The sequence below is a fragment of the Cornus florida genome, unplaced genomic scaffold (assembly GCF_030987335.1).
Source record: "Cornus florida cultivar Cherokee Brave unplaced genomic scaffold, ASM3098733v1 CherokeeBrave_3.0.0_Hap2_Chr09, whole genome shotgun sequence".
Classification (NCBI taxonomy): Eukaryota; Viridiplantae; Streptophyta; class Magnoliopsida; order Cornales; family Cornaceae; genus Cornus; species Cornus florida.
In genome coordinates, this window is record NW_026775579.1 from 50,278,219 (window position 1) to 50,290,999 (window position 12,781).

A 12,781-nucleotide genomic window follows, 5' to 3' on the forward strand; every position below is an offset into this window, starting at 1 on the left:
GGCTCAGGTTGGGTTCGGTTTACCGAATCCAAGTTGCACCCCTAGTTGATGGTTGAGGATAGAAGTTTCTGTTGAAAAATAAACTTAATTTTAATATTTTGTATTTTTAAGTATTTGGTATGCACGATGCATGTATGCATTTACCATATTGGTGTTATAAGGTAATTGTCTTAAGTGGGAATTAGTGTGATTGTGGAAGTTATGTAAACCAAGAGACATGAAAGTTACGAGACTAGTAATGTTCATGTTAGGGGGAGTTAGTAGTGTAGTTAGACATTTAACTATAATAATTACACATATGTTAGTGAGACCTATATATATATATATATATATAATCGTGTACTCTAATTATTTTAGAAAGTAGAATAAAAGGAGATCTAAGTGAAATAAAATATTTCTTCCACCATTTCTCTTTCAAAGTTGCATTTGTTTGTAAAATCCACTTATTTCTAAAAGGTTCAACCTTATGATGCTATTTATCACTTAACTCAACCCTGCTCTCTTTATCCATCTTTCTTCTCCTTTTTGCTCTTTTTCTTAATTGTTCAATCTTTCTTTCTTCTTTTTGTTTCTTCTTCTTCTTGGTTAATAATCAGAAGAACAAAAATAAGATCAAGGATGAACAGAACAAGAAAGCAACAGCAGACATGGCGTTGTGCAAGTTGGTGAATCCGAGATTAGTTTTGCTACTTTCTTCTCCCCTTTCTTTTGTTGAATTAATAGGATTCCGCTTTAATAATTTTTACACACACATATAGACATGTATGGAAACAATTTTTCGGTAAGCTATTTTTCCTCATCTTTCTAAGTTGTTGATTTAATATGATTCCATGAATAAAAATTATAACTTAATTGTTTAATGTTCGATTTTTATATAGTGAAAAGTTTGTTCCTTTGATGTCATGGACTATTAGCAGTCTCGTGGGCCGTGGAAATTCTAGATAAGAGAGAGAGAAACAGGAGTCTGTGTGACGTGTGTGTGTGTCCAGAATGCATGAAAAAGAAAGTAGGAGGGCATCTCCATTCAATAAGAAATTCTGTATTGAGAAGGATTTGTAAGGGAAGATCTGATGAAGAAGAAATTAGTGTGTGTGTGTGTGTGTATTTAAGGAGAGTCCACTAATGAGATTTTTGGTATCTGAAATGGGAAATAGGAAATACTTTCTCTTTATTTTTTATTTTAAGATTGTATTTAAGGCTCTATTTTGAATGCTTTAAAATGAATGGATTTTGGTTTACTTATCTAAGGAGTACAAAAAGTTTGTCTAACTAGCTACTACAATAATGAAAAAGCATTATGCCAAAAACACCAAAAACAGAAATCCAAAAAAAAAAAAAAAAAAAAAAAAAAAATTGCAATCCATATTTTTCATCTCATTTGAAATTATGAAATTGTCACACACAGCTAGTCTTCAAGTCACAATTTAATATCTGTGTTTGTGTGGCAGTTTCTCGTTTGCGATTAACATCTCTTATTTACAACATTTGGGCAGAACGAAACCGTGGGGTATTCAAGAAGAAGAAGTTAACGGCAAACTCAATTCTATACAAAATACTTGAGTCAATTTGATTCAAATTGATGGCTGAACCTCCACTTGATTCCCCAATCAACAGACGCACGCATTGTATGCGGATGGGACATACCTTGGTCCATCCTCCGTTTCCCTCCAAAACCACCTGGCTAGGAATGAAATGGTGAAGCTCTCCGTTTCCATATCTGTTTGCTTCACCCAGTCGCTTCAATGGCTGTCTCACCGGATCTGAGAATAACTATCATGTATATGTACTCCGGAATGTGTTAGTCATGGTTTGGTTATCTTTGTAAAATGGTTTACCATTCTGCCTCTGTTTGATTGTTCTTGCTGGGTAATAGGGAAGGGTAGAATTATAAGTGATAATGACAGTGGTGCTTCCGTTGGCTTGTGATTAATTTCTTGGAGTGTTACCTAAGTATTCGTCTTTGTTGGACATGTATAGTTTTAGATATACATCAGCAAAAATAAATAAATTCTACTTATGATAGTTACTTAAAAAAAAAACATCAACAACTTTTTTATAATATATTTTCCAGATTTGGGCTTTCAAATCAATTACATCCTACTGCATGAAACATTCTATAATCATGCACAATTAAAATTTTGTAGTTTGCATACATTTATATAACATAAAACAAGAAAAAGGGAAGGGAAAAAATATTTAAATTGCTCTATGTGGCAACTCGAAGCGACACAAGGGGCACATGTGACTCCTTTTGAGCCACTCCAAAATGCAGACCGGATGGTATGAATGAGAACATGGCATGCGAGTCACTTCCGACCCAATAAACATATCATCTCTGCATATGACACACACTTTCCCTCTATCACTATTCTCTTCAAATTTGATTATCTCCAATCCCTCGATAGATGATGTACTTGCAGGCACTAATCTATCATATCCCAAGTACTCTCTCATAGTCTGATCCATCAATGACAAGAGCAAGTTTCTTTCATATCTTTGGTCCAAGTGAGCTTTCTTTGGTGCAGTGTTCCTCACTCTCATTGCTATTTCTTTCCATATGCCATCAAATTCCATACCAGGCCACACCCTTACGATCCAGGAAACAAATTTGTGAAGTTCGAGCACACGTTTTTCCATCTCCTTTGCGCGGTCCATTGCTTGGATCTCCTGACTAGGCAAAATCACTATTTTCTCAATGTTGATGTTCAAAACTAGTATTTTTCGGTCACAGTTTGAGAATTTAGTGACCGTCCAACGAGCATCATCCATGACTGTACTGACAAGATCGTCGAGCTTGTCAAGCTCATGCACTGTTTCGCGGTCATGATATGGTCTGTATTGAAATCCCTCTAATGGGAATGGTACGTTCATTCCAGAAATCATTTCGGATATCATATCGGAGGTTAGGGTTTCGCTTGGAAATTGCTTTGAGATTTGTGCGATGAGGTCTCGTCTGGTGTTGGTTTTGAAGGATCCATCCGAAGAGATATATTTTTTTTCCACTTTAAAATCTAGAGATAGTTGAATAGAAGGCAGTGATTGATCATTCCTTCCGCTAATAAGACCTAGACTCTTAACCTGCAACTTTGTTGCATCCATTAGGGGATAACTAAGAGGGACAGGTGGTGTGTGATAATACTAGTTACTACTTAGTGGATCGAGAGAGAGAGAGAGGGTGATGACAGTAGCTAATTATAGAAGAAAGACTGATATTTAGTTCGTAGGTCATAGATCATATATATATATATGGAAGGAACAGTATTTGAGTAGGAATAGGATAAAAGTGGATTTCGATTTGGATTTGGAAGCACTTGGGTACTAAACAGCATGCGTGTACTAAAGGCTTATGAAAGAATCCTAACTCTTTTAGGAGTGCGACTCTGATTTGGAAAGTTATAAAAAAATAAAAAAATAATTCTCAAATGGAAATCCAAGAAAATCCACCGACTTGACGAGTCCGTCGTCAACCGAATCGCCGCCGGTGAGGTCATCCAGCGGCCCGTCTCCGCCGTCAAAGAGCTCGTCAAGAACAGCCTCGATGCCCACTCCACCTCCATCAACGTCACCGTCAAGGACGGTGGCCTCAAACTCATCCAAGTCTCTGACGACGGCCACGGAATGCGAGTAACCCCTTACTCTCTCATCTTCTCCCAATTCACTACACTAGATACATATATACATATAGAGAGATTGATTCTGGAATTTATTGTCGTAGTGATTATTGTTGTTGGTTTTGATTAGTATGAGGATTAACGGATACTCTGCGAGAGGCATACGACTTCCAAGTTGTCTACATTTGAAGATTTACAGTCGATTAAGTCGATGGGGTTCAGAGGAGAGGCGTTGGCCAGCATGACCTATGTTGGTCATGTTACCGTCCCTACCATTACCAAAGGCCAATTGCATGGTTATAGGTATGAATTGTGGGCCCCGCCTGTTCGATTAAAGATTCACATAAAGCTGTTTTTACTCTTATAACTTTGGTTGTGACATACAAATATAACTGTGGATGAAGGTTACATATATTACGTACAAGTTACAATTCTCCCAAGAAAGGGGAAAAAGAAATATTGGATGTGACTTTGTGTATCTATATTTTTAGGGATCTGTTGTGTCATTTATCTTGCATTTGGCTTCAATTCTGTTTTATGGAAATAGTAATTTTTCTTTCTTTCTTTTTGTTGTTTGTGTGCCTTTTGTTTTAGGCCTTTCTTTGCATATGATTTTGCCACATGCATTGTCTCTGGCATGCATATTTATATATTTCTGAAAGTGGAAATGTGTTGTTCAGGGTATCATACAGAGATGGTGTGATGGAGCATGAACCAAAAGCATGTGCTGCTGTAAAGGGAACTCAGATAATGGTATGGACTGGATCTTTTGCCTTTCTCAACAAATATGAGAAAATCATTGCATTAGAATAATTGTGGATGGGTTAGGAAAATGTGAAAAACAATTGTAGGGGGTTAAGTACTGAAGTTTGAGACTGAGAAAACCGACGACGCCCAATAAATTTAACAATAAGGAAAGAGAAAAACAAAGCTGCGGAGAAAGGAAACTAATATATTATGATTGCAGAATTATTTGGAATAGTTCATGACTTCCCCCAAAAATATGAGAATTATAAATATCTTTGGGAAATTCATTGGTCATTGTGTTATTTGAATTGTAGGATACACTGTAAGTTTTATGAGACAAGTATAATTTACAAATTTTTTTTGCTCTAATCTATTTGTCTTGGATGTTGTCGTTTTTTATCAGATTGAGAATTTGTTTTATAACATGACTGCTCGGAGAAAAATATTTCAGAACTCTGCTGATGATTATCCTAAAATTGTAGATATCCTTAGCAGGTTTGCCATTCATCACATAAATGCTAGCTTCTCCTGTAGAAAGGTCTGTCTTTTCACCATTCATGCTCGTCTTTATCATGTCGTAAACTTTTCTTTCTCTCCTAACTTCTTTAACCTGATGAGAAATATTTCTTCATATTACTCTTCCATTGTATGCAGCATGGAGCTGCTAGAGCAGATGTTCACTCAGTCGCCATGTCCTCAAGGCTTGGTGCGATCAGATCTGTTTATGGGGTGTCAGTTGCTCGCAATCTGATGAAAATAGAAGTTTGTGATGATGATCCATCTACTTCAGTATTTGAAATGGATGGTTTCATCTCCAATTCTAATTATGCTGCGAAGAAGATAACAATGGTACTTTTTATCAATGGTATGTATCAGCAATATTATACTGGGATAAGATTTTTAATTTTGTGGTCTGTTTTTTCCCCCTAAATGGAATTGTATTAAAGAGAAAACAAAAAAGTACAGGAGGAGAAGTGAGGGCCTACCCTCACTTTACAAAATTCCATTTCCAGTAAACATAGAACAAGAAAATAAGAGAAGACATCAAAATAAAAAGCATTACATCCCATGCCAATCAGAAATCGAAATTCATGCAATATAAAAAAATCCCAAATTACCTTTGTTGCCGCAGCTGAAGCAAAAGATATTGATCTCTGATGAAGTGCCAAGTTCCTAGCCTTCCAAATGCCCCAAACTGCACTAGTGAACACCATTCTACAAATATGATTCTTCTGAGATTTATCTTTGAAAAGCATTGACTCCCCACTGAATCAACTGACCAAAGGTGGAGCTGGCGGGATAGACCCTCCAATACAAGCCACGATACACTGTCATACTTCTTGGGCAAAAATGCATTGCCAAAAAAACTCTATAACTCTCATGAATGGATAATATGTTTTGTTTGTTTGTTATGTAAATATTACTCTATAACTCTCATGAATGGATATGTGGTCAAAATCAAACCAATGTGCTGAATATTTAATTACCACACCATCCTTTTATAACATATTCAATCACTCTGTTATTTTATTTTATTTATTTATTATTTTTCTTTTTACCAAGTACATTGCCGACCCCTCCTGAAATGAAATCCTGGCTCCGTCTCTATGGGTCACATTTCGTTCTCCATCAAGACTAGTAATGCTCAGGATGTAAAATTTTAGGGAATTTGGAAGATGTTCATAAGTTGTCTTATCAAAAAGGGAACATGTTAATAAGATTGGTGTAAATGAAATGTGGGTGTTGAGATGGACGTGTAGCAAGATAACAAATGTTTCGGATACAATCACAAAAAGATAGAAGTAGAACCAATTGATGGTGAAGTGAAAGCAATTGGCCTAGAATCAAGATGGTTTTACCATGCATTATTGCAACCAATGAGGGCACTATGAAGCAAGAGTGAAATGTCCATGCCATAAATGTGTTTCTAGGATAAGGACATGGTGGCTCAGAGCAACTGAAACGTTGGAGCTGGATAGAGTGGAATGCTGAAGCATAAGTCATATGGTTAACCCCAAATTTTTTGGAAGAAGACTTTAGTTCTAAGTGGAACAGGACCAATTATCTATAACTTGAGCCTAGTTCGAGTTTGTTGTGGGCTTGGACTAATATTTATATACTTGGTTTGGGCTTGGGCTGAGGCTACAAAACCTTGACTGACGTGCTTGAAGCTTATTATTTTAAATTATCTGTGTGAACATGTGAAGGTTTTATGCATGTAAAATAAGAATAATTTTATTGCTTATGCATTTGTGTAGACAATGTGTTACCGAGGGGTACTACTTGGTAGAGGTCGCCTAGATTGCTTTACTTCATCGAGTATACCTTGAAATGAAATACCAACTAACTGTATTTGACAAAAGAACCAGTAATATTCTCTGCTGTTCTTTTTATTATTGATTGTTTTGTACTGGAATTTTTTATCTATTTAAGTTCGAGTGTGAATGAGAACATTGTATGTGGATATGCAGGTAAGTCTTTTGAATCAGGAAGTTATTATTGAAAAGATACAGTCTGCCGTTGAATCAAAATTGAGAAACTCCAATGATGCAAGGACATTTCAGGAACAGGTATATTGCAAACTTGGTGTATGAGCTCAAGTAGATACTTTTCAGCATTTGATAAGAAATTTTTTGGTTCTTTAAACTCAATAAACAGTTTGATTACTGCCCCTTGTATTACCTTAATGAGCTTTATGTAGGAGGGTATAATAACAGAGAGAGGGCACAAGTCATTCATGTTTCCTTCCATAGGACATGCTAGATTTTCTGGTGTTCCAAGTTTTGGTTTCTACGTTCTATATCTCTTTTTGTACCTAAATGTTCCATACTCTAGTTTACAATGATCTTATTACAAAATGCTGTATGATGGTGCAAAAGCACCAAAATAACCTAAGCTATAAATTACTGAAAACTAGATTTATTCCTACCAACCAATATGACCCCTCTTATGTCGCTCGATAGGCTAACATTCCATAACTGCACTTGATCATGGAATGCAGATACCAAGCCATTTTTTTTTTTTTTTTTTTTTTTTTCCTTAAGTAATAAATAAATAAAAAGGCGTTCAAAAGAGAAACGTGTCCCTTATACAAAAGTGGAACCGGGGACTAAGGCCCTAAAAAATCCAAAAAACTAATTAAATCATTGGAAGAGGAGCAAGAACTCCTCTTCACATAATTGAAAAGAGAGCAAATAATGAAAAGTTTCAGCATCGCCGTAGACTCCTTCCCTTCGAACATTCTACTATTTCTCTCCTTCCAGATGCACCACCAAACTCAATGTGGGACAATTCTCCAGTAATCGCATACATCTCTTCTCACATGACATCCTCTCCAAGCATGAATCAAATCCTTAGAAGAACGTGGCATTACCCAACGCATGCCAAACAGCCCAAGAATAAGATTCCAACAGTCGTGCGCCACGGGGCACAGTGCATGAGGATATGATCAACTGACTCACCATCTTGCTTGCATAGGCAACACTAATTAACAAAACAATTCCCCCTCTTCCTCAAATTATCCATCGTTAATATCTTACCCCATACAATGGTCCAAACAAAGAATGCCACCCTAGTTGGAGCCACAGAACGCCGAATGGTCTTCCACGAAAAGTCAAGGCTATCAAAATTAGAAAGACATAAGAACAAAGATCACACTTCGAAACGACCATGGGAAGAGGGAATCCATGTCAGATCGTCACTACCTCTGCCAACTCCTTCATGCCGATATAACTGATCCAGAAGAACACATACCTCGTCCAACTCCTAATCCTAAAAGGAACGCCGAAAGTGCACGTCCCACATAATCCCACTATTATCAAGCCGATAATAGTCAGCTACGTAGGCATGTCTATCAACTGCAATACTGTATAGTTTGGGAAATGTACGAGATAATGGCTGGCCACCACACCAAAGATCTTCCCGGAAATGAACACATCTACTGTCACAAACTTTGAATCTGATATGAGGAGAGAAGACATCCCATCCCTTCCGAATGAATTTCCACACCCCGACTCCTCCCACAAAAGAAACCGGATGGGTAGACAAACCGCCAAACTTTTTTCCAAACCGACATGAGACTAGCCTTCGCTAAGGATGATGTCTTTCCCTCCCATATCTCCACAACCATTTTCCTAGGAGAGCTTGGTTAAAAGGAACCAATCTTCTGATGCCAAGACCACCCAACTTCATAGGCTTGCAAACTTACTCCCATTTGACAAGGTGATAACTCTTCTCCCCTTCCACCCCAAAGGAAATCCTTTTGAATTTTTTCAATCCTATCAGCAATGGAGCCCGGAATTTGGAACATAGATAAAAAAATTTATGGGAAGGCTCGATAAAGTGCTCTTTACAAGAGTAACTTTACCCCTCTTAGACAAGTATTGCTTCTTCCATCCTGCCAATCTCTTCGTATACCTGTCAATCATAAGATCCCAACTCCCCGCTCTCATAGAAGAAACCTCTAGGGGCAAACCCAAATAACTAATGGGAAAAGAACTCACCTTACACCCAAGGACTGCAGCTAAAGAAGAAATATCCTGAACATTCCCTACCGGGATAAGCACGCTCTTAGCTACGTTGACCTTCAGCCCGGAAACCGCCTGAAAACAATCCATGATGCACCTCAAATATCTAAGTTGAGACACATCAACATCACAAAAAACCAGGGTATCGTTCGCAATAAGTAAATGAGAAATCTCCACCTGATGGACTAAAAACCTTCTCACCCTAAAGCCCTTAATAAGACTAAGATCCTCTGCCCTTCGCATGGGTCTGCTTAAGCCCTCCATAACAATTAGAAAAAGGATAGACGACAAAGGGTCTCCTTGTCTTAAACCCCGAGTACACCCAAAAAAACCAACGGGAGATCTATTCATAAGAACTGAGAACTTGACAGACGAAAGATATGTCTCAATTCATTTCCTCCATCTACTTCTAAACCCCATTCTTTGTAACAAATATAGTAGGAAATTCCAATTCACATCATCATACGCTTTCTCAATAGCAAGTTTGCATAAAACTCCAAGAACACCACTTCGCAATTTGGAATCCACACATTCGCCTGCAATAAAAACTGAATCTAGAATTTGCCGTCCTCCGACAAAAGCATTCTGGGAATCCGAGATAATCCCATCCATTACTTCCCTCATCCTTAGAGCAAGCACCTTAGCCACGAGTTTGTAAATACAACCCACTAAGCTAATTGGTCTTAAATCCTTAATGTCAGAAGCGCCTCCCTTCTTAGGGATAAGGGCAATGAATGAGGCATTTAACAACTTTTCAAGTCATTCTACTGATACCATGTCATTATTTGAACCTAACATCGCAAAGTAACCTAATACCATCTCAATAGATAGGTTAACCTTTGACGTTTATATATCTAAATAGTAGCAATGTAATTGCAAACGTGGGACACTTATAACGTAGATAAGGTGTGGAAACAGTAGTTTTTGTTTTTGTTGTTGTTGTTGTTATTTTTTTTTTTCTTTTTTTTCTTTTCTTTAAAATGGAAAATAGCTGCAAGTTCTTCTGACCTGCATTATCTGTTGAGTTCCTTTCTCTCTCTCTTTCTCTACTTCTGTCTATCTATCTTTATCCTTCTCTAAATTAAGAATTCGTACTTCCTGTGCTGGTGCTGTTTCTGCTTTGCTCTGCATTTTGGGGAAATACGTACTTCCAAAACGTTTCCCTTATTTTGGACATCTTTGGTTTCATGTATGAGGCAGAGCCTTGATCCCTCTCCATCCAGTCTTGTGCCTACAACCATTAGTCCACCTTCTGGTATGCAGAATTTTTTCTTTTTTATTTCTGTTGGCTGGACTAAACTCTTGGCATGTCTAATAAGTATATTTGTTTGTTCCATATTGTTGCCTCGTCCTTTACAGGTTCAAAATTGCAAAAGGTTCCAGTGAATAAGATGGTACAGACTGATTCACTAGATCCTGCTGGAAGGTTACATGCCTACTTGCAAGCTAAGGCTCCTGGTCAACTTGAAAGAAACTATAGCTTGACCTCTGTGAGATACGTTCTATATGTTCATCCATATAACTTCAATTACTCAGACAGACACTTCTATACGCTGTTACAGATAGGTGTGAAAATTGCATAAGCATTGATAGTTAGCAAACCATGTGGAGCAAAATGAGTCACTGTTTAGTCAGTATTTCTCTATGTGGAATATAAATAAGGATCGTTATTATTTTTACTCGTTATTATGTTTATTTCGGGATTAGACCTACTAAAATCAAGGTATCAACAATGGAATGCACAAATCCAGTTTAACACAGATGAGAGCCGTGACACCCAAGGTCCACTAGCTTCATGATCCTCCGCGACTCCTTGATCCATGATCATTATGGTTCTGTGACCCTTAATTGTTTGACTTCTGACATTATGATTTCATAATTGAAACCTCCTACTGCAGTGATGTTGTTGTGATTATTAATTCAATTGCACACAAATACCATAAATATACACCAGATAGTGCAGGCTCGAGACTGGTTGATCATAATAGAGTGACACTACCCAGAGATATAATGAGCAAAACCCATGATATCATAATGATATATTCCTCTTTGTTATAGCAGAAGATGAAGGAGATAATGTTTTATTATCTAATCAAGTTAATTATTAAAATTCTCTGCAATTGAGTTTTAGAAGTTGAGTAATTGGAAGATGTAGCCAACTTCTAAAAAGTTCTTTTAAGTTTTTGGGTGGATATCTGGAGGATAGTTTGGTTGGTTATAGACTGAAGGTTCATTTTGTAGGGAAACGTGCAAGTTTTAAAAACTTTCTGAGGGATTTTCATACATAAATCTTAATTCATTTTATATATTTAAGTTTTATGCAAAACTAAAATATAATGTATCATTCAATTAATAGATTGAATACTTACATCAAGGTTTGAGTAAACTTAGATCTCTTCTCTAAAGTGAATGTTCTCACTTATTGTAGATCCCTTTGCTACATGCCTTTTCTATGGATCTCCATCTTCTTGGTAATGGTCTTGCCTTTAGAAATCACTCATAAGCCTTCATGAATGACCTAGAAAAAATAGGCTTGTGGGAGCCTCTATCAGATGAGAATACAAACCCTAAAAATATAGAGAGAGAAAATATATTTTTCCTTTTCTTCTCAAAAGTGACCCTTAAAATATACATGAATCCATGTATATATAGGCAACATAAAAATAAGAAAAGGAAATAATAAATCATTCTCAATCTCTAATTCACATATCTAAAATCTAATAAGATTCCAATATCAAGTTGGGCTATGAGTGAGAATTCTATTGGGCTTATTATTTTCTTGACTACAATGAATTAATAATTGACCCAATTCATGGACCCAATTCAATTAATTTCTACTCCACTAAAAGAAATTAATTGAACTCCAATTAAATAATAAATAACCTCTAAGTCAATGTTGCACTTTGACCCCTCTATGCAGAATTAGTTATCGGATAAATAAAATCATCAATCCGACTACTTAATTAATATATTTATTTTGGTATATTTGATTATTTTTGGCTTGATCACAATAAAACATTTGTTTGACAAAAATAATAATTTAAATAAATAAATATATAATAAATCATTTTGTCTAAAAACACACGAAGACCTTCGAATTTACTTTGTGATCAACCATAATCAATACAAAATAAATACAAGTAGCAATGATGCAAATATTGAAAATATAATCCTCTAACTATTAATTACATAATTACCCAAAGTGCCGGTCTAAGGATTCCGAAGATTCCGCCGAACAAATCAAAGTAACAACTAATTAATAAAAGAGTCTATACTTCTCTCATGCTTAAGAGTCAAATGCCATGACGGTGATAGGGAGCAATTGCATTCGACGGCTCTCGCAATATTTCTCAACCTAACGCGGATCTAGTTCAAGTCTTAGTTAATAATGAGTCCATCTATAATTACCGACTATGAACAATTTATTATTACTATTTATATTCATGTATTAATCACCATCACATACATATATAAATATCTTTTGTAATCAAATGTACACTATCAATTCTATAATGAATCGAAATATAATACATTGAATTAACCAATTATATAAATCATAAATATTTCAGATATGTCAGGAACATATGTCACTATAATCCAAATAGGAATTTGCTATGCCAGGGCATATAAATCCCAACAGCTCCCACTTGCCCTCATAGCCAATTCGAATTACATCTAACTTCAATATTATCCAGGCGATGATCAAAACTATTGATCAATGACACCTTTATTAATGGATCAACAAAGTTATGTTTCAATGCAATATTCTTGCCACGAGTACATTTTCTTGCCAGATAATATCATGTAGGACATGATACTTCCTCTCAGTGTACCTTGTTCCTCTATGGAACCTTGGGTCATAGGTTTAAACTACTTCTGCACTATTGTCGCAATATA

General features: G+C 36.3%; 1 protein-coding gene across 1 annotated transcript; it reads left to right on the forward strand.

Moving 5' to 3' along the window:
• The first annotated feature begins 3,105 nt into the window (after positions 1-3,105).
• Positions 3,106-10,650, forward strand: LOC132273888 (DNA mismatch repair protein MLH1-like). Its single transcript, XM_059774996.1, has 8 exons — positions 3,106-3,624; positions 3,742-3,914; positions 4,292-4,364; positions 4,762-4,896; positions 5,013-5,223; positions 6,830-6,928; positions 10,085-10,139; positions 10,244-10,650. Exons 2-6 carry the CDS (start codon positions 3,823-3,825, stop codon positions 6,859-6,861), a joined length of 543 nt encoding a protein of 180 aa, XP_059630979.1. The 5' UTR covers positions 3,106-3,624; positions 3,742-3,822; the 3' UTR covers positions 6,862-6,928; positions 10,085-10,139; positions 10,244-10,650.
• The last annotated feature ends 2,131 nt before the right edge of the window (positions 10,651-12,781 follow it).

Bases quoted from the DNA above. Each gene is read 5' to 3' on its own strand.
- LOC132273888 (XM_059774996.1), top strand. From the start codon at position 3,823: ATGGGGTTCAGAGGAGAGGCGTTGGCCAGCATGACCTATGTTGGTCAT. The intron at 3,915-4,291 runs GTATGAATTGTG...TGTGTTGTTCAG, and splicing joins GGCCAATTGCATGGTTATAG to GGTATCATACAGAGATGGTG. The intron at 5,224-6,829 runs GTATGTATCAGC...GTGGATATGCAG, and splicing joins AATGGTACTTTTTATCAATG to GTAAGTCTTTTGAATCAGGA.